General features: G+C 45.4%; 2 protein-coding genes and 1 long non-coding RNA gene across 12 annotated transcripts in view; 1 reads left to right on the top strand and 2 right to left on the bottom strand.

The window, feature by feature from the left end:
* Positions 1-5,004, top strand: part of LEF1 (lymphoid enhancer binding factor 1) — a 117,721-nt gene extending 112,717 nt beyond the window's left edge. For all 10 annotated transcript variants that reach the window (XM_081553887.1, XM_081554057.1, XM_081553986.1 and 7 more), the window contains one exon: positions 3,815-5,004. In XM_081553887.1, coding sequence (XP_081410013.1) covers positions 3,815-3,894 — 80 coding nt within the window. In that variant the 3' untranslated portion in view covers positions 3,895-5,004. The remainder of the gene's footprint in view (positions 1-3,814) is intronic.
* Positions 5,005-12,628: 7,624 nt separating this feature from the next.
* The window catches only part of HADH (hydroxyacyl-CoA dehydrogenase), a 45,381-nt gene continuing 37,622 nt past the window's right edge, over positions 12,629-20,387 (bottom strand). Inside the window, exons 7-9 of the mRNA XM_081554527.1 lie at positions 14,429-14,545; positions 13,321-13,469; positions 12,629-12,908 (exon numbers count right to left, since the gene is read on the bottom strand). Of these exons, the coding sequence (XP_081410653.1) occupies positions 13,351-13,469; positions 14,429-14,545 (236 nt within the window). The 3' untranslated portion in view covers positions 12,629-12,908; positions 13,321-13,350. The remainder of the gene's footprint in view (positions 12,909-13,320; positions 13,470-14,428; positions 14,546-20,387) is intronic.
* On the bottom strand, positions 14,959-19,296 carry LOC145531919 (uncharacterized). The gene is made up of 2 exons (XR_014072862.1): positions 18,922-19,296; positions 14,959-18,247 (listed from the first exon to the last, which is right to left on the bottom strand). It is a non-coding gene; the product is annotated as an uncharacterized LOC145531919 (long non-coding RNA).

The following is a 20,387-nucleotide window of genomic DNA, read 5'->3' as shown; positions in this document are numbered from 1 at the left end:
AAGAAAAGCTCTGCAGTATGGTGGAAAGAAATTGGGTTTAAGGCTCAAAAGCCAATTCTGCCACCTATAGTGACCTTAGCCAAGCCCTTTCACCTCACACAGCCCAGTCCTTCTCTGTAAGTGGGCCAAAGCCAGCGGAGCTGTCGTGATTGCATGACGTGTCCCAGTGCCTGGTGCCACAGTGCTCAGCCCATGCTGTTCCTTCCTCCTCACCAGCTCTTGTGACCTACGGGGAACCAGGAGCCCCAGCGAATCTCTAGGGGTTCCTCAGACCAGTCACTGACGAGCAAACACCTCCATTCCCTCTGGAAGGACAGGGCAGACCAGCTCTGTCATGCTCGCTTTCTGCTCTAGAAGTCCGCTCTCTGCGTACACACATGAAATAGCAGGCTTGTCGGTTTGCCTGGAGGTGAGGCAGGAAAACTTGGCCATGCGCAGGAGGTGTGTGGTGTGCTGTGGAGAGGTGGGCGCTCTTTATAAAGTCTCTGCTTCTGTTCACCTTTCACAGACTCATCTCTGATGCTGTCTCCTCAAACTTCACGTCATAACTAAAAACACTTTAAAGTTCCTGCTCCTTGCTAGTAACATTTGGGAGGGGGAGGATCTCTTATTCTAGCCACCTTTGCGTGTTCCTCGCCGTTTCTGTACAAGGAGGTGATGTTACATGACAACGGGCATCTCTTGGCATGCTGTGTCCACATGGCTCCATCTGACCGGGTGGGTCCTAGTCACGAGTCAGCCCTCCTCTTTTCCACCTTGGCCTTGCTAATCGGCTTATTTCCTTGCCTCTTCTGCTGGACGACGGACTGGGGGAGGGGCTGGGCCACAGAACCCCAAGGATAAGGGCTGGCAAAGCACTTGGCTTCTAATAGAGGCTGATGTTTGCACTTAAGAAGACATTTCCCCTTTCCCTTTCTTCATATCTTTTGAGCCAAGGCCTAAAAGCCCTCAGTCAGTGCTGGTCATCTCCCAGACGCAGATCCATCTTGAAATCAAGATTTCTCTTTAGCATTTGGGCTCTTAATAAGCAAATCTGTCTGTCTGGCCTCCTAGTTCCATTTGGTTAGCAGGATATTCTGTCAAGATTGGAGTTCAGTCCAGGAGAGAGTCCTGGATTTCAGCTGGATGGTGGGGGGAGGGTGTTTTCTTGTGCCTCCTTCAGAGTCACTCAACAAATGGCCCACGTGGTGACTCCTCGCGGAGGGAGCCCAAGCCTGACATATGTAGGATGGGACTCCAAGCTCCCTTTGAAGCGGGCACAGTAATTGCAGCTTTGATTACACCGACTCCGCTGCTGGGTTGGGCTGCACTGGGGCTTGCCTGGCCAGCCCAGCCTCAGCCACAGCCCCCCCAGTGAAGCCTTAGATGTGGAAGTCTCCAGTCTCCCAAGCCTCATGCCTGTGGTTTCTTGAAAAGAATCTTGATTTGACCTGTTTTATATCTGTAAAGCAACATTGGAAGGCCCCCATTTTTCCCATTTGGGGTAAAATTGGTCTCCCCTGACAACCTTATATTTTATAGGACCAACCAGGTTCAAATAAGGTGCCCCTTTAATAGACAATTTCTTTACCACTTTATCGAAACACTTAGGAGAGCATCCAAGGTGGGAAAGAGTCACTTTTTGATTGGCAGTTGTACAGAGCACCTCTGAAACCAACTTTCCAGGAGGATCCTGTAAGAGGATACTGTGGTAATAAAATAATGGTGGGAACGTGTGACACTACAGAAAGAAATGGCTTTATTAGGAGATGTCGAACTTCTTTCCAGGGAAGCGACCTTGTGACAAATGGTCATTCTGGCCAGCCAGGAGTGGTAGTGGAGGGGGCAGAAGGCACTTAGGGTGCTGTGAGGTGGGAAGAGGTCAACTTGATAAGTGGGAAGTGCAGGAGAGCCAGGGCACCACAGGGCCATGCAGGCTGTCCCCTGCAACTTAAGGGTCAGCCTGAGGCTGGGCTGGGGACAGGTTCCAGCAGCGGCCTGGTGCTCGTGGCTGCTGAGGCCAGTCCTTTCGGAACAGAGCTGGTCTCCAGCTGCTGTGCATTCCTGGCCCAGGGCTGCTCAGCCACTCCTCACCAGCAAGAGCAACCTGGACCTGGCCCCAAGAGTCAGGGGTACCCAAGCACCTTGTGACTAGGAATCTGTGGGCAGTGCCTTCACCCCTTGCCCAGGCTCTGCCCCTATCTCCGTGGAAAGCCAGGCCCTCTGCAGCGCTTCCAGCCTCCTGTGTGAAGCATCTGTACTCTGCTTAAACTTTTAAAAACCACAGAGCTGTACCATGGTTCTCCTGTTAAATGGGCAAAGGGTGATCTTGCAGGAGAAGAGGAATTGAAATCGTCACTGAAGACCTCGTTGTGTTGAAGGCAGCATTCCGTGGCTGGCTTCCTCCCATTGTGCTTTCGCTTGTCTGTTCACTAGCCACCCAGATGAACAGTTTCTTCACAGTTCTGATGATGAGTCATTTTGAGGGACAGCACTGGTGGTGGTTGCCGTATAATAACGCTAACACGTAGCTGGTAAAAGCCCTAAACGCAGGGACTCACTGTGCACTCTGCACTCTGTAAGTCCCTCCGAGGTACTGGCTGAGCCCATCCTCACCACAGCCCACGGGCACCGCTCCTCCCAGCTCCTGGGCCACAGACCGCTCTTTTCTGAACAGCACCTTGTGGACTGGAACTCACCATCCTGAGTTTAGTTTCTCATTATTAAACAACTATTTCAAAGTTTCCTTTTACTTCTCCTCCAAGGTTTCTTTCTACTCAAATAAAAAGCATAAAGGAATGCACTCCACTATTTAGAATTAATTTTTTTTTAAAGGTAATGTTTGCTAATAAAAGGACATTGCAGCACAGACAGTTGAGATTCGTCTGAGCTGCCAGGGGACCAGGTGGATGAGGTGACTTCCCTGCAGCTGGACGAGGCCGTCTCCCCAGTTGCAAAGCAGGGGCATCAGATGCTCTCCACAGAAGAGCTGAACTTGGGGGTGCTTTTGCTTTCCTTTTGTCTCTGATTCTGTTGCAATGTTTTATTTGTAATCGCTCTTTAGGTCTCAGATTATTAAAACTTTTGGGATTTAGAGATTATCCTTTCTGAATGCTCTTGTCATTAGCAACATCTTTAAATACTTGTTGAGTGTACATCCCAAGCATAATATTAGAGATCCCAGTTGTTATAAAGGGAAAAAAAAAAAAAACCTGAGAAATGAAGCCTGAATATTGGAGAAGCTTATGCACCTCAGACTGAATATGAGCAGACAGAAAACATCCTGGTTGCATAGCTGCTTGTTGTGGGAATGTGGGGCACTCACTCACTTGAGTGTGCTTTAGTCTCCTGTCAGGGTCGCAAGGAGTGGGACACAACTGAAGCGACTTAGCACGTACGCACGCGTGCAAAGTCCTACAGTGGCTCCACAGTGGACTAAAAAGACCAAACACTTTAGAATGACAGATCCTTCTCTGATCTGGCCATTGCCCGCCATTACAGTTCATGTTTGGCCCTTCTCTCCTGATGTTTTTCAGATTTATTTTTAAAAACCATGATCCAAAGTATTATGTGTATTTCACATCATAACTCTGAACATATATATACATATACATGAAACCAAGGTAAACACTTAAGTAAAGTACACTTATTCTCTAATGTAATCTAAGGATTTAAGGCTACCTTAGGGGCAATCTGTCTTAGCTATCACCAGATCAACAAAGAGGATTAATTAAATGCAGAGATCTTAAGATGTGCTGTATGCAGCTGAGGTTCAAAATCTGTAAAGGTCTGTGGCAAATGCACATTAACAGCATTTTATTTGTTCCTTCTCGAGGTGGAAAACGAAGCTCATTCCCAACATGCAAAGCCAAGGCAGCGACCCCGGGACCTCTCCTGGAGATGGAAGCTTGTTGAAAACCCAGACTGTCTCCATGGCTTGCCCAGTCGACCCCAAAGGAGAAATGACACCAACTTCACCCTGAGGTCACTGCTAGAGACGCTGATCCATAAAGACAATCACTGCCAACCCCCTTTCATCTACTGCAAGAGCCAAGTTCCACAATAAAGCATATAAGGTTTTTTTAAAAGAAAAATTAAAAAGCACATGAGAATGCCAGCAGGCCCTGGGTCAGCTGAGCAGCTTTCCTCCCCGTCTCCGCTGTGCACTTCCCAGAGCATCCTGCATCCATATCTGTAACCTTCTGGCAAGGACAGTAACCCGGCTGCTTTCGCCTGCCCCCAAGTGCCTGAGCACTGGGAGCGGCTACAGCACAGCCTGGCGTCCCCGCAGGAATGTGGGGAAGAGTTCCCTGTTTCTGGCTTCATGGTTCTTTTTCTTCTCCTCAAGCTTTTATTTAACAGTGCAAAAGGATCTATCTTGTTCGCTTCTTTTTTTAAACTTGAATTTTTTTTAATTTACACTTCTTTTATTTTTCTTGTATATTTTGCTAGCTATGAGCTTTTTAAGTAAAATTCAAAGATCTGGAACTGTTTGAAATAAAAACAAAATGAAAAGAAGCCTCCTTCTTTTGAGAGATATCTCGTCTGCTAAGTGGCTTCTCCGTGAATTACCTGTAACAATAGTGGCCTCTCTGTCTTTGTAAGGTGTCTGATAGAGCTAAATAAACATAACAGCCAATCCACTCCATGGGTAGCAGTTGGCAGTCCTCTTTATTTTTCTTATGATCTCTTTTTTTTTAAATGGTAAACCTTAACAGATACTTTCAGCAAACCAGTTTGCAGTGAATTTTCATTTCTTTCCTTCTCACCCCCTTGTTGTAAAAAGCCCAGCACTTGAATTGTTATTACTTTAAATGTTCTGTATTTGTATGTTTTTATTAGCCAATTAGTGGGATTTTATGCCAGTTGTTAAAATGAGCATTGATGTACCCATTTTTTTTTTTTTTTTAATAGCAAGGCACAGCCTTTGCCCCAAACTGTCAATCTAACGTTTGTCATTCCAGTTTGAGTTAACGTGCTGAGCATTTTTTAAAAGAAGCTTTGTAATAAAACATTTAAAAAGTTTTTTTTAAAGAGTGAAATTCCTGATAATCTCCAGTTCGTAATGGTGACCTAAATCCACAGGCCAGGCCAGAGCTGGTTGGAACCCGTGACAGAAGGCCTGCCGGCGCAGCCTCCTTGAGGACAGGCCCACAGCCACCCCATCTGCAGGCCACGAGTCCTCAGAGGCCCTTAAACGTGTGCGGCTGGACCACTGCCGCCTCCTCTCCCAGGGGTGGGTGTAAAAGGGCCACGGGATTCAGGTGGGAGTGATTCTCTTCCTTCCTGAGCCCCCAGACGTCCCGACGGGCTCTGCCGTCAGCTCTCAGCACCTCCGCGGGTGCGCTGCCACCTCCCAGTCAGACCCACTGCTTCTCAAACTGGTCTCCCCAGTCAAGGCATCCCTGTGTTTAACTCCCACTCATCTCCCCAAGTCGACAGTTTCCCAACTTTGAGTCCATCATTCTCCCTCCCTTAAGCTTCTGTTATACTCTTGTATAGCCTGTACCGGATTTAGCAAATCCTACATATTTTAAGTTTAAAACATCAATATTTCATGATCTTCCACAAAGGCTCCACAATCCGTTGAGCTAGTTTGAGAACCACTGACACCACTGGTCTAACTTCAATCTCTTGCTGAAATTCTAGTTCTGTTTCCTTTTTTCAACCTTCAATACAGCTGGATAACAGCTGGCTACCATACTTGTAATAACCCTCCACATACTGTACTTGAAGATTGCCATTAAATCACCCCTCAAATTTCTCTTCTCCAGGCTAAGTAATCCCAATTCCTTGAACCTTTCATCATTGGTCCTTTAATCATTTTCATTACTATCCTCTGGAACCTCTCCAATTCCTCCTCATTTAGTCCTAAACTTGAACCAGGGGAAAATATCTATTATGTTCAGGGGACCTACTTGTTAAAGGTTTCATATTCATCTGAAATTCTCTCCGTTTTCTTAACATACATGAACCAAGTGGTTGTAACTGTTTAAAGCTACCACTGTGTTATCTCCGGAGTTAACTAGAAAACGCTGTAGGAAGTGACACTGTACTTTGGAGGGGAAAAAAAGGTAGAAGCAACACATTGTCTCTTCCGAGTTTTAGAAAGAAACTGGTTAGTAGTAAAAAAAAGTCTGTCCACCAAGCAAATAGAGCAAGGGTAGGAAGTGAGACTCAAGCCTCAGCCAAAGCCCACTCAAGTCTCCTCTCCTGGGTTCCTCTGCATTTTTATGACACACAAAATGAATAAATGGTATTGAAAGAAATGGCTTGTTTGAATCTCCTTCCTGAGCCAGTTGTTTCTGCCACAACTTGGTCCCTCCTAGTCTCCTGGATTTCCTTCAGAATAACTTTTCCCAGGTAACTTTGATGTCTTGGCAGTGCCCATCCTGGCCCATTCTACCCAAATCCTGCTTCTGCGGGCAGGAGAGTCCAGAGTGCCTTGAGAGGCACACACAGACTGGGGACACTCTCCTGGGGCATCTGAGCAGAGGGACTCCCTTCTGGCCCCTGCTTCTCTTCAGTCTTGCAGTGATTCTGCCTCCAATAACGAGATGTCTGCATAGGTTTCCTTTTAAAGGAGAGAAGTCACGAGGGAGAGAAAACAAATTCCACGTGACATAGTAGTTGTACAAATTACTACATCTGCCACAGGATGTTATTGTTCATACATAGAAATTTTAAGAGCTGCTCTGTGAAACCTAACTTCTAGGGATACGTACAGATACATGCACACAAGATTTTGACTACTTTTTAATAGAAATTAAAGGGCCATCTAGTCAAAGCTATGGTTTTTCCAGTAGTCATGTTATGGATGTGAGAGTTGGACTATAAAGAAAGCTGAGCACCGAATTGATGCTTTTGAAGTGTGGTGTTGGAGAAGACTCTTGAGAGTCCCTTGGACTGCAAGGAGATCCAACCAGTCCATCCTAAAGGAAATCAGTCCCGAATATTCACTGGAAGGACTGATGCTGAAGCTGAACCTCCAATACTTAAGCCACCTGATGCAAAGAACCGACTCACTGGAAAAAACCCTGATGCTGGGAAAGACTGAAGGCAGGAGAAGGGGACGACAGAGGATGAGATGGTTGGATGGCATGACTGAAGCAATGGATGTGAGTTTGAGTAAGCTCCAGGAGTTGGTGATGGACAGGGAAGCCTGGCGTGCTGCAGTCCATGGGGTCACAAACAGTTGGACATGATTGAGCAACTGAAGTGAGTGCCTAAGCATCTTAATACTAATAGAAGAATGCGATCCTCAGCAGTGTCACAGGCATAGTAAACCGGCGTTAAACACAAATGGTTGATGCACTCATTCAATACCTATTTACTGGGCACTTGCCCACAGGCTCTATTGAAATAACTTGCCCCCTAGGAAAATGTTTTTTGCTGTTGGTAAGCTTGTTCATCACCTGCATTTGTTATAACACACAGGCATCCTTCTCTTCCAATAGTAAACTTTAAATATCAAGTTCTTACAATGGAAAGAGGTTCGCAGTGGGGAAAGCCCAGGTTTGGAGAGCTGGACAGTGTCTGCTGCCCATGCTGGCGGGAGCGCTGTCCTCCAACCCTCAGTTCACACCTCCTCTTGGGCTGGAGAAGACCTCAATGACCTCTACAAATGGACAGCGAGTGGAAAATGAGAGATGCTCCGCACATACAAAATAACTAGCAAATGAACTTCTCTTTAAATTACTTCATAATCTATTATTAAACAAGTTTTTTTTCCCCCAATGTAAAAAAATACTTTGTTTTTATCATGCCTATAGCCATAGAACATGGGAACATATTTCTTCTATCCATGGAAACAGTAAGCAAATCTAACTATTCTGATTTGGACCAAAGACTGAGGAAATACTTACACCAAGGGGGCAGTCTGGATTTTATTGGGTCATTTACACCAATGTGTTTATTATTTTTCTTTACCTACAATATCGTGAGATGTTACCACCTAAATTAAGTTTTGATCTCCATTAAATACATGGAACAGCTGGTAGGAAATGTATTATTTGCTGAATGGAATGAGAAAACTGCCTACAAACACAATCACACAACGGTTTCTCTTTGTAGTCACCGAGGGATTAGTAGATTATTCTCTTCTGTTTGTAACTTAATTGTCTCAGAATTTGAACTGAGTAGAATCACTGACTTATGTTCTACACTGTAATACTATGTTCTCCCATCAGGAAAAAGGTACAAAACAAGCAAAGTAAAACACAGCCTTACACAAAATGGCCTGTAGTTCTGACAGGTCCTATCAACCTTGCTCAATTGGAGAAAGGCAACCCACAGTTTTTAAAATCTAGCTCGCTCTAATGCCCGGTTCTAGCCATCAAGCTGTACATAAAGCAAAGCCTGTGCAGTGCTCATGGGGGCTTTAAAAAGCCCAGAGGTACCTGCTGAACAACTTCATCTGTTCCCCACATGCCAGCATCTAGCGCAGGCTGTGCCTGCTCCAATTCCAATGTTCCAGTTAGCTGGGATTCTTTCCTCAGTGCCTGATCTCAGAGAGCTCCAACCTATCCAGGCACCACTTACAAAAATGGCCCATTTTCCAGAAGACCTAAGCAGACACTTCTTCAAAGAAATACAGATGGCCAATAGGCAGGCATATGGAAAGATGCTCAACACTGCTAATTAACAAAGAAATACAAATCAAAGCTACAATGAGGCAACACCTCACATCACTCAGAACGGCCATGATCAGAAAGTCTACAAATAAACGCCGGAGAGGGTGTGGAGAAAAGGAAACCCTTCTACACAGTTGGTAGGAATGTAAGTTGGTGCAGTCACTGTGGAAGCTAGTATGGAGGTTCCTTAGCAAACTAAAAACAGAATTACCATATGATCCAGCAATCCCACTCCTGGGCACATATCCAGAAAAAAATTGGATAATTAAAAAATATACATGTGCCCCTATGTTCATAGCAACATTATTCACAATAGCCAAGCCATGGAAACAAATGTCCAATGACAGATGAATGGATAAAGAAGATGTGGTAAAGAAGATGTGATACATATATACAATGGAATACTACCCAGTCATAAAAAGAAAATGTTATTTGCAGCAACATGGATGGACTTACAGTTTATTCATAATAATGGAATTCAGAAGAAGAAATAAAAATACCATATGATATCACTTACGTGTGGAATCTAAAATATAACACAAAGGAACCTATCTAAGAAACAAACACACTCAGGGACAAACAAAATAGACTAGTGGTTGTCAAGGGGGAGAGATTTGGGAGAGGCATGGAGTGGGAGGTTAGGGTTTGGGGATGTAAGAGTTTATACAGAGGATGGATAAACAACAAGGTCCTACTATATAGCACAGAGAACTATATTCAATATCCTATAATAAACCATAATGAAAATATTTTTTAAAAAATGTATATGTATATATATAACTGAATCACTTCACCGTACAGAAATTGTTGTTCAGTCGCGAAGTCGTGTTCAACTCTTTGCAACCCCATAGACTGTGGCCTGCCAGGCTCCTCTGTCCATGAGATTCTCTAGGCAAGAATACTGGAGTGGTTTGCCATGCCCTCCCCCAGGGGATCTTCCCGACACAGGGATCCAATCTGAGTCTTCCTATGTCTCTTGCATTGGCAGGGAGGTTCTTTATCACTGGGCCACCTGGGAGCCGACCCACACCCACCCAAAGGGCAGCAGATTCTCTCTAAACATCCCCACATGCGTTAGTTCTCAGCCTAGGATGTGCGGGCATCCGCTGAAGCTCTGCCAGGTGTGCAGGCCTCCTCTCAGGATGAAGCCTTCCCTCCCTCACGCATCACCTTTTCCCTGACGCCAGTTAAGCAGGAGTGTCACCTGGGGGTACTCAGGGCGGACAACCTCTCCCCTGGGCTCCTCTCCCCTGGACGCGGCCTGAGGATGGAAGGCCACAGAACCAAACGGGACGCACCCGCTCTGCCTGCCTGGCCTGCCCCGAATCCATGCGGTAAGGCAGGCTGCCGCTGTACCCGCCCGCTTCCCCGGAACTTCAACACGAGCGGAAAAGCGCTGGAAATCCACCTCCCACGAGCAGGTGGTGAAAACTCCACAGGGCTCCAGAGTTCAGCCATTCGAACACCGCGACCAGAAAGTTTGGCTCAAACACGCCTTACTCCCCAGGTCTGTTGGGGACGCTTCTGTTTCCTGTCTTCTAAACCTCGTCGAGGCAAGTGATTATTTATGAGTTCTTCTAGGTTTTCCCTTCCAGCACATGCTCGCTCGCCTGAGAACAGTCTGCGTGTTTCTGGCGGGCACGAGGCCTGACACCCAGCCCGCCGCAGCTCTGTCTGTGTGAGGCCTGCTCTTCGCTCTGCCTTGCTGACCAGTGGCCTTCGCGTTGCTCCTGTTCGCATACCACCCCTGCCTTGATTTTCGTCTCTGTTAAGAGGGTCTTAAATCATCCGCAGTCTACCAAACACAAAACGTCTAACACCTGGGAGGCAGCCGCCTCGCCTGCTCACTGGACGCTTCCTGCGAGTTTCTCTTTCCCGGTCAGCCTGGACAGCACCCCTCCCACCGCTTTGAGAAGCACTTCCGGAGCAGCTGCGGAAGTTGGCCCCACAGCCTCATTTCTACGACTCTTTTAATAGACCCGTGGGACTGTTCCCAATCATCAGCCCACTCCCCCAATGGTAAAAGTTCAGACTCTCTGTAAGCCTGTAGGTTTGAGGTGAACCGTGGCTTCCTTTCAAATAGGGCGCAGAGGAGGGAGTGGTCGCAATCCGCCTAAGAAGCCCGGCAGAGAGCTCAACACCTGACATCTCATTTCGTCTCAGCCACCTCGTGGGACAGGACCCATCATTCTGCCCATTCTGCCAGCTCTCTCCAGAAGACAAGTAACCCCCCAAGGTTAGGCTGCATAGGTAAAGAGTGGGGCTCAGCACTAGATCCCAAGTCTGTTTAATTCCAAAGTCCTTGGTGTTAATCATTTATACCAATTAATTCTGCAACAGCCATAGTTGGTCATTTTAAATAAAACATTAAATAGAAGTAGATTTTTCTGTCTTTCAGGAGTTAAAATTTGTTCTGCCATAGAAATAAAAATTGTGATTATGAAATAGAGTGATTTTAAAAACAATTTACACAACCAAATGGGTTGAAAGTATAGCAATGCTTCCATTGTTCAAAACATTTTTGATTAATATTTATGTACCATCAATGCCTGTTTACAGGAAAATTGGTTCCACAAAATTAGAGCCACACCTTGTATTTTGGTAAGACTTAATTGGTTAGATTGAAATGTTAAAGGTATTAAAATCAAGGTGGGTCAAGACAAAAGCTTGTTTCAAAGTGTGAAAAGTATAATTTGCAAACTATGAAAGTGTAACTAGTGTATGTTGTTTAAGCGGTGACTATACAGTAGCCAGTCCTGATTTGAAAGCAGAGGACCTGACTGACCACAAAGACCTTTCTCCCCTCGCAGCCCTTGGCAGGTAGTAGCTGTGATCAGCTAAGAAGGCAGAGACTGGAGCATGGGGCTGAGAAAGCCACTCTCCACTCCTGTGTGTAAGATGATGTTCAAAATTTCTTCCCAGACCCAAACATAACACATGCAAGAGGATTTCTGAAAATAACAAAAGAATATTTAGAGGCCAGGTATTCTGACTTTCTGGCAGGCTAAGAGCACACCGAGAAACCTCAGCCAGGGAAAGACGGCTGTGACCCCCTACCCTCACCCCGGGCAGACTGAGGGCCACATCACTGAGTTTGCTCTTTCCTGGAAGCCAGTGGTCAAGAGTGAGCCCTGCCATTTCCAGGATGAGGGCCCACATCCTGTGGGCAGTCCAGTCAGAGAATGAGAAGGAAAGGAAGCCCCTCCTAAGCCTGGGGCTCCTGTCAAAGGTCAGGAGCCAGCCTGACAGTGAGCAGGGGGCTGTCAGACTACAGGGTAACCTTAAGTAATGGAAATGGTGATGGTGTCACAGGTGCTTCCTTTTTTTCATTAGGAAATATAAGAATAACCTACAAGTTTCCTAAACCAGGTTCTATGTGTGGTAGAAATGTATGTACATAGTTATTTTTCCATTATGCTCTAGTTAGATTCAAGTAAAAAAAATTAATAACCTCCCCTTTATCCATCATGAAATGGGCAGAGGACAATCTCTTAACCGTGAGCACTGTGACCAAGAATTCCAAACAAGGATGCCCATTTTAGGGACAGTCCTGGATGGACGTCTGGATTTGAAATTTTCAAATTTGCTATATTTTATCAAAACCTAGTTCTAATCCTGGCTCTGTCACAAAACTTCTGGTCACCTTGAGCACATCACGTCAGCTCTCTGTTAATGAGGCCACTGGACCTCAGGGTTTCTGATGTCTTTCCAGCCTCAAAATTCTATCTTGGAAGATACTTTCTCAAGCCAATGATTAGAAGAAGCTTATGTTACACTATTTCTTTTTGTTGGCAAAGAAGGAACAGATGTTCCTTAAAAACTGTTTTTTGTGCCTTTATTACTGCTTTCCTGGTTAAGAAATCTGGAGTGACAGCTACAGGCAGGTTGTACATAAACACCTTCTCCTGCCACTCCTTCCTCACCATTATCACTCAAAAAAGTGACTACAGGCCAAAGATGGCACAGCTTCCGCCTAAATTACCAACCTTTACTTTTATAACCATTTAAACATATTATGATTTTAAATTATACATGTTTATTTCAATTCAAATTTTCACAGATTAAAAAAACTGCATTTCATTAGAGTCAATTTGCAGCAATGATTTCTCATGGGGGAAAAAAAAAGAGACAGACAATAATCATTCAGATTTCGGATGTGAACAAAACATCTTCCTGCACTTGGAGATCTTCCCACTAATCCAGCAGCAACATCTCAATGATGAGTTGAATCAAGACATGATACCTGATATCATGCCCAAAGGAAGGTAAGGCTTGAGGCTGCAGGCGGTAGATAACCTGGTAAAGGCAAGAGGCAGGTGCTGCCTCGCAGCCCTCCATAGACACAACAGTGTGTCAGTGGCTGGCGACTTTCCGTGTGGCAACAATGGACACAGGATGCTCTCATTATAAGTAAATGAATTCAGGTTCTGGCAACTCTTTATGAAAACAACAGGTTCAAAAGAAATGTTTGCTCCAAGGCACCAAGGGTGTAAAGCTTTTTAGAAGATACACAGAAATGAACAGACTACAAAAGGGAAAAGGAATTAGTTTCTCAATGGAGGAATCTGCTATTACTCTAACTCTTGTAAATGATTAATTCAGATAGATTACAATCAAAATGTACATTGAACAGATCGTGCTGTGGGAGGGAACATCTGACCAAAGAGCATTCCCGTGGGCACTTGGGGAGCTGCTGGTATATGCTTACGGGGCTTCGTCCTGGAGCCAGAGAAGCTGCTCACTGGTATTTGTAAAATCCTTCTCCAGACTTCTTGCCAAACTTTTTCTCTGCTACCAGCTTATTCAGGGATGGGCAGGGCTGAAACAGGGGGTTCTTTGAGTCCATTTCATGCCAACCTATTGAGAGAAGGAAAAAGAGGTTAGGATGAAGTGCTGGGTTTATTTTACATCTCGGCATTCCCAGAGTGAGCCTGTTGGCCCGAGTGGCATGAGTGAGGCCCGTGGGCCTCTCCCACATCAGAGTAGGAACACTTCTCCCCACGCTCTGCCTCCAGACTCGCAGAGGCAGAGAGAAGGCTGAACATGAGGCTCAAAGCAGGGGTCACCACGGGGCCATATCTCGCTTGAGGCCCAGCTCTCCCATGGCCCTTCTGTTCATCCAACCCCTTCCTAGAAATAGCTGATGCCAAAGGTGTCTGTTAATCTGGTGGCTGGACCCCTCAGTGACACAGTGAAATGACTTTCAGGCATGTTAAAAATCTGAATTTGCTGCTACTGGTATTTTGTATCCTCATAAAATTCTGAAGTTCTTGCTTCCACTAGAACCTCCCCTTGCTCCTTCCCTTTAGGTAATCTTCGTACAACTTGGTACTATGAGCTACATTCAACTTTAGTAGCCACTACAGTAAAATGAATACACATTTTTAAATGGTTCTGCATCTTGAATGCAGTGGTTACACAAATCAGCATACCTGACAGAATGACTGTGTACCAATGCCAATTTCCTGGCTCTGATATTGTACTGTGGTTGCTATATGAGATACAACCCTAAGGGGAAAGTAGGTAAAAGAGTACACAGGCCCTGTCTGTGCTATATTTTGCTGAATGTGGGACTTCCTATGAATTTATAATTCTTTCAAAATGAAAAGATTTTTTAAAAGTTGCCTTATGAGGACACTAGGCAGTCATATTTTTCCTTCTGTCGTGTTATTTGAATCTTTCAGCTGGTGGGACAGCACTTTGGAAGGTCCACTAAGGCTCCTTATCTATTTAAATAGGCATTTAATTTAATTCACAGTTGAAAGAGACTACCTCAACTCAACTAAAGACAGACAACAAAGAATTCCAATTCTTACCATCTACGATGAACTTCGTAGTATCCAGCCCAACATAATCGAGAAGCTCAAATGGACCCATGGGGTACCCGGCGCCCAGCTTCATAGCCATGTCAATGTCTTCCTTGGATGCGTCACCTAAGCAGAAGAGGGCAGCACTGAGTCACCACCATCCTTCCCATGATCATCCTGTCACGTGGTTAGTCCCTGAATTACTAGTGTTTTACATATAATGCACATTCAAGAAAGTTCTGGAGTCAGGACTTCCGGCTTGGGTAAGATTTTTCTAAGAGGTCACAAGATTTTCAAAGCTACTACATGAAGTTAGTCTGTGAGGTAAATTCTCAAGCACTACCATTCTGTTCATGGAGAAAGAAGGCCCCAGTGGCCTGGAAACATTAGTTACTTTCCAATGGATTGGGATTCTCCTTCTCTGGAATAACTGACTAAAAAATCCTTTAAAGCTACAGCATGTTTGTGATTGATAAAGGGACTGTTTTTTAAAAAAGAAAACAATGAAGCTGTATGTTTTTCTATGTATTGTATGTATATTTTTCTTTTTTACCTTTCTTGGTTTTGTAAGTAATGAGTCATTCCTTTGGAATCCCATGCATATAAACTCTTTAGTCAGGATAATGTTTAAAGAAAAGCCCAAACCTGATTTAGAACTGTCACTCAAGTTTGAAAGTGTGTTGAGGAAACTAAGACAAGAACCAAAGTGCTTTTTCCATGGAATATTATCTCTCACATGTCTGTGGACCAGAGGTCTTTATAGAGAGCAACCTGTCCCCTTTCTCCAAAATCTGGAACACAACTAGCCTATAACAAGTGTCTATCTAGAATTTTGTTCCAAAGCATAAAGAAATGGTCAGTTAAAACACAGCTAAATAAAAAAAGTGATTAAAAAAACTTAAGAGAGGACTTCACAACCTAAATATTTCAGATATTTTAGGCATGAGGAACAAGAACTACTTAAACATGCATAAAGGTTCTATTTTTAAAAGCATATGAAGTACTAAGATAATGCCAAAGGATTTCAAGGTGGTTCAAGATGATTAAAATACCAACCAATTATTTCTCCTGGGTGACTTTATCGGTACTCCTCTGATTAGTCAACCAGAGGTTCCTGAGAATGACTTGAGTTTCAGGTCAGAAGAGAGCAAAAATGATCACATAGACATTAGCCTTATCAGGCAGCCTCATTCATTCAACTTCTGTTTAATATCTGTTATGTATCAGGCACCAGAGACTTAGGATGAAATGAAGAAAAACAAGACAAGCACTGCAGTTTCCATGATCTAATGGCAGGATTCAGATGTGCAAACCAAAACTTTCATCTAATAAGTGCTGAAGATTCAGGAAGATTCACACTGCTGTGTGGGCAAAGATGGAGAGGTTTACTCACAACGATATGACTTCACCAAAACCACCACCCAGGCATGGGTCCTGATGGTCCTGATGGTCCTGAAGAGAATCCCCAGGGAAGAGCGGGCAGGGAAGGGCATTCCAGGCAGCAAGAACAGCATGTGCAAAACAGGAATGAGAAAGAACATGGCAGCTGATAAAAGAATCTGCTGAGAGGATTTCATTAGGCTCCCAGGCTTCTGTGGTGTAGAGGCCAAAATGCTGAAGCAAGCCTAGCGTGCTCCTGGGGCTCACTCCTGCTGCTCCTTGTACTGGGATCCTGTCCTCAACATCTGCAGACCTCCGCTCAGATGTCAGAGCACCAGAGACTCCCCTCCTCTCTGCATATAAGCTAGGAGCTATCAAGACTCCAGGCTAGGACTCCTGCCACCCCCTAGACTGTATATTTATCTTTCTCAAGGATTACTGGTCACAACCTAACATGTTATCTGTTGGTTCACTCGCTATAGGCTGTCTCCCCTTATTAGAATATCAGCTTCCTGGGGATAGAAATCTCATGGCATAATGGTTCCAACTTACCTTAAAGCCATTTAATCAAATCAATATTTAGGAGAGACAATAAACCCTAGAGTCAAGACTGTTATCCTAGATTCAGAGACTCACTTGACTATTTTATTTCTAAAAAATAATATGAAGACAAAGCACATCATGAAAAAAAACTCTAAGCAGTTTTACAAAGTCAGCACAATTCTAAAAATTCTGTTCTGAGTAAGAGAGTAAAGAGGGAAAAAAAAGAGAGAGAAATATACAATAGAGACTGGTATGCCAAGTGGGAGTTAAACATGGTATCATGCTTTAGACCATTAATTCCTAATCTTTAGAGTCAAGCACTTAAAATCTGACATCTTCTCCAAAGAAAATGTGCATACACAAGAAATTCTGCATCAACCATAGAGGGTTGATAGGGCCTCCCCATCCCCTAACTCTCGACAACAAAGAAAAGCATCCTCAGTGAACTCTCAGCTCTTCTACAGGCCTGGGAATTGGGGCCCTGCCCAAATAGGCTGCCTCTGCTGGCTCATCAGCACCACCTACCGACCATTCTTGGCAAAACGACAAACCAGGGTCACAGGCAACAGGATCAGAACTGCAGTGCAGCCACCATTCCTTTATCCATCAACAGCTACCTAAAGCCTGTCTTACACAAGCACTTTGGAAGTATGAAGATGAGGACCCAAATGCTGAAAACAGAGCACAGTAGGAGAAGCAAGACATGTGCCATGGGGCAGGCACATACCCTGAAGCAGAAGCAAAGCATAGAGAGTTATGACAACAAAGATTACATCCGACTTGGAGCACTGGGTACGGTCCATTGGGGCCTTGAGAGAAGGTGGGAGTAAGGCGTGAGGCAAGACAAGAAGGCAGAGGGTGAGGAGAAAGAAGGCTCCCTGGCGAGGGCACTGTATCTGGTAGGCTCCAATGGAACCACTGAATATGTCCCGAGCACGGCAGGGACACTGTGAACAGGATGTCACACGGTGACTGGGGGACCGGCTCGTGACACTCCCAGGTGTCACCCAAGAAAAGCTAACCACGCAGCCCCACCTGCCAGAGCTGACTCTGACCCGCCAGCGGCGTCCCATAGGAGGTGCTGTCTGCTGTGGTCACCAGTCTGCTCAGAGGTCTGCAGAGAGAGCCCTGACCCAGGGGATGAGATTATAGTGGGAATGACAACAGCACCAGGAGTGAGGACAGAGGCTGCAAGGCAATGGGGAGGAAGGCCTGACACAGAAGGAGGCTCACAGCCAGTGAGCAGCGGTGAGGGGCAGTGGCATGCCCGAGACCCCACGGACAGATGGCAGAAGCCCTGCTGAGGGCCTGTGAACTCTGAAAGCCGCTCAGCTGCCCAGGAGGCCCAAGTGGACAGTGATGGAGCTGATTCTCTGTTCTAACACCCCACACATCCTTCTGATGACCCCCTACCGCTCAAAGCAGCAATCTGCCCACCTGTCTTAGAGGCATGCTCACCTCAGGTATATCAAGTATTTGTTATGTGCCCAAAATTCACATTGAAACCCTACTTCCTAAATACAGTGGTGTAAGGAGGTGGGACCTTGTAGGAATTAGAAGAGTCACGAGGGTGGAGCTCACATGAAAGGGATCAGAGCTCCTCTAAGAGTCACAGCAGAGCTGGTTTCCTCGCTCTGCTCTCTACCATGTGAGGACCCGAGAAGTCAGCAGTCTGCAGCCAGAGGAGGGCTCTCACCAGATACTTGATCGTGCTGGCACCCTAATCTTGGACTACTGTCTCCAAAAATGTGAAAAATAAATTGTGGTCATTTATATGCCACCCGGTCGCGAAGAGTCAGACACGACTGAGCGACTTCACTTTCACTTTTCACTTTCATGCACTGGAGAAGGAAATGGCAACCCACTCCAATATTCTTGCCTGGAGAATCCCAGAGACGAAGGAGCCTGGTGGGCTGCCGTCTATGGGGTCGCACAGAGTCGGACATGACTGAAGCGACTTAGCAGCAGCAGCAGCAGTCTATATTACTCTCTCTATTTTTTAAGAGCACATAAGCTGACCAAGATAATGTCATACAGAGAAGTTCTCCACCATGAGTTTGGAAAGGGCTGGGCTAAGCTGCCTTCATGGTCCAACTCTGCTGCCGTGCAGAAACGGAATGCACTGTCCCCTCACCCTCCTGGACAACACAATACTGAGGAGACCAGTTTGGACAAGACACAAGGTAAGTGTGAATCCCTTGTTGCCTGAGGAGCCACAGTAAAGGCAGACTAACTGGCACAGGGAGACTAGATGACGGGGGGAGTCAAGTGACAAATGAACAGACATGGCAGGTGAGAGAGGATAATCCAAAGCACTTTCAGATTTCAAAGTAGCATGAAGGCAGCTCAGTCACTCCAAGCAGGTGAATGCAAATGGGATGGCAGGCGGGCATGTGAGCACGCTTGCCTCTGGCAGAGCCATGAGGTGGCAGAAGGGACACAGTAAGAAGCCTGAGGCTGAGGAGTCCATACCACAGTGTGGCTTTCGAGGAAATAGCACCCACCCACTCATATTATGGAGAAGGCAATGGCATCCCACTCCATACTCTTGCCTGGAAAAATCCCATGGACGGAGGAGCCTGGTAGGCTGCAGTCCATGGGGTCGCTGAGAGTCGGACACGATTGAGCGACTTCACTTTCACTTTTCACTTTCATGCATTGGAGAAGGAAATGGCAACCCACTCCAGTGTTCTTGCCTGGAGAATCCCAGGGACAGGGGAGCCTGGTGGGCTCCCGTCTACGGGGTCGCACAGAGTCGGACACGACTGAAGCAACTTAGCAGCAGCAGCAGCAGCAACTCATAATACTCAGCACCTCCAGGACACTGAAGCAGCACCAAGGGCAAACTAAGAACACTTCCCCCGTGGGGTCCGATTCCCTGCCCAGTTTCATCTCCCAGGTAGCTAGTGATGTGAAGGTCAAAGGGACTCCATCTGTACAGAAAAAGACCACTGCTGATGGGAGGAAAGCAGAAGACAAGAAAGTGACTTTCAACTTACAGCCAGACACAGTTCAGGTGAAAATATATCAAAGTGACAGTATGTGTCAGTGAGAAGAACACCATTAAGAGGTGGATCACCCACATGCTATATTCTAAAACATTACATTACCAAGAAAACCCCTGTCCTTCAAAGTAGGGCAAAACGCTTCATGCTGTCTTTGAGGTGTAATTAGATGTATTTGTTGATAGAGAAACACAGAAGTGTTAGTTTGATCTTGAAGCAAAAGTGAGGCAAATGCCTCCATAAAACACAGAAAAGTTTTAATATTTAAAGCAGATTTTTAGGAAGCAAATATGCTTTCATCTCTCTGGAAGAGCTGGTATAAATGTTTTGTTTCAAAAATGACATTCTCAGGAGCAAGCGTTTGTGAATGAAGTAACTGAAAACAATTACAGTTGCTTTTCATTCAGTCCTATTAAGGCCTGTTTGCCTTTGAAGCAGAGATGAAACAATTACCTTCCCACAAATGCCTTAGGGAAAGTAGGCAGGAGGATACATGACATTTTCTAACCTTGGATCATGTCCCAAGTCTATTTCTACAACAGGGAAAATCATTCTTTGTCAAGCTACCAGTATTGAGGAAAAACCATTTTAGACCATTCTTAAGGTTAAAAAAACTGCATCATAATATCATTCAGTAAGGACGGACACCACTGTCAGAAACATTCCTTGTCACATTACAATCTTGTTACTAATTTCCCATCTCCTGTCACAATTTTACAACCCTAGGGAATTTTAAAGGTTCCCTAGCCCAGTGATTTTTATATCGTCGTCATTGTTTTAAGCAATATATCTCTTAGCCAGAGATCCAGGATCTCTATAAATCCATGGGTTTATAAACCCATGTTGGCCTATGACTGCTCTGGCTGAGACTGTAGTTGGAGGTGGCGGAGTGGGAAGTCCCCAGAGACCTCCAAGGGAACAGAGAGGATCCTGGGAACACAGTGACAAAGGTACAGGGCTCAGGGTGAGGCTGATTCACAAGAGTCCGAAAACAAAAGCTCCTCCCCTGCTCCACATGGCCCAGCCCTTCCTACAAAAGG

This window comes from Giraffa tippelskirchi, chromosome 1, assembly GCF_054371585.1.
Source record: "Giraffa tippelskirchi isolate mGirTip1 chromosome 1, T2T-mGirTip1v1.2.pri, whole genome shotgun sequence".
Lineage (NCBI taxonomy): Eukaryota > Metazoa > Chordata > Mammalia > Artiodactyla > Giraffidae > Giraffa > Giraffa tippelskirchi.
This window is presented reverse-complemented; position numbering and strand designations above follow the sequence as displayed.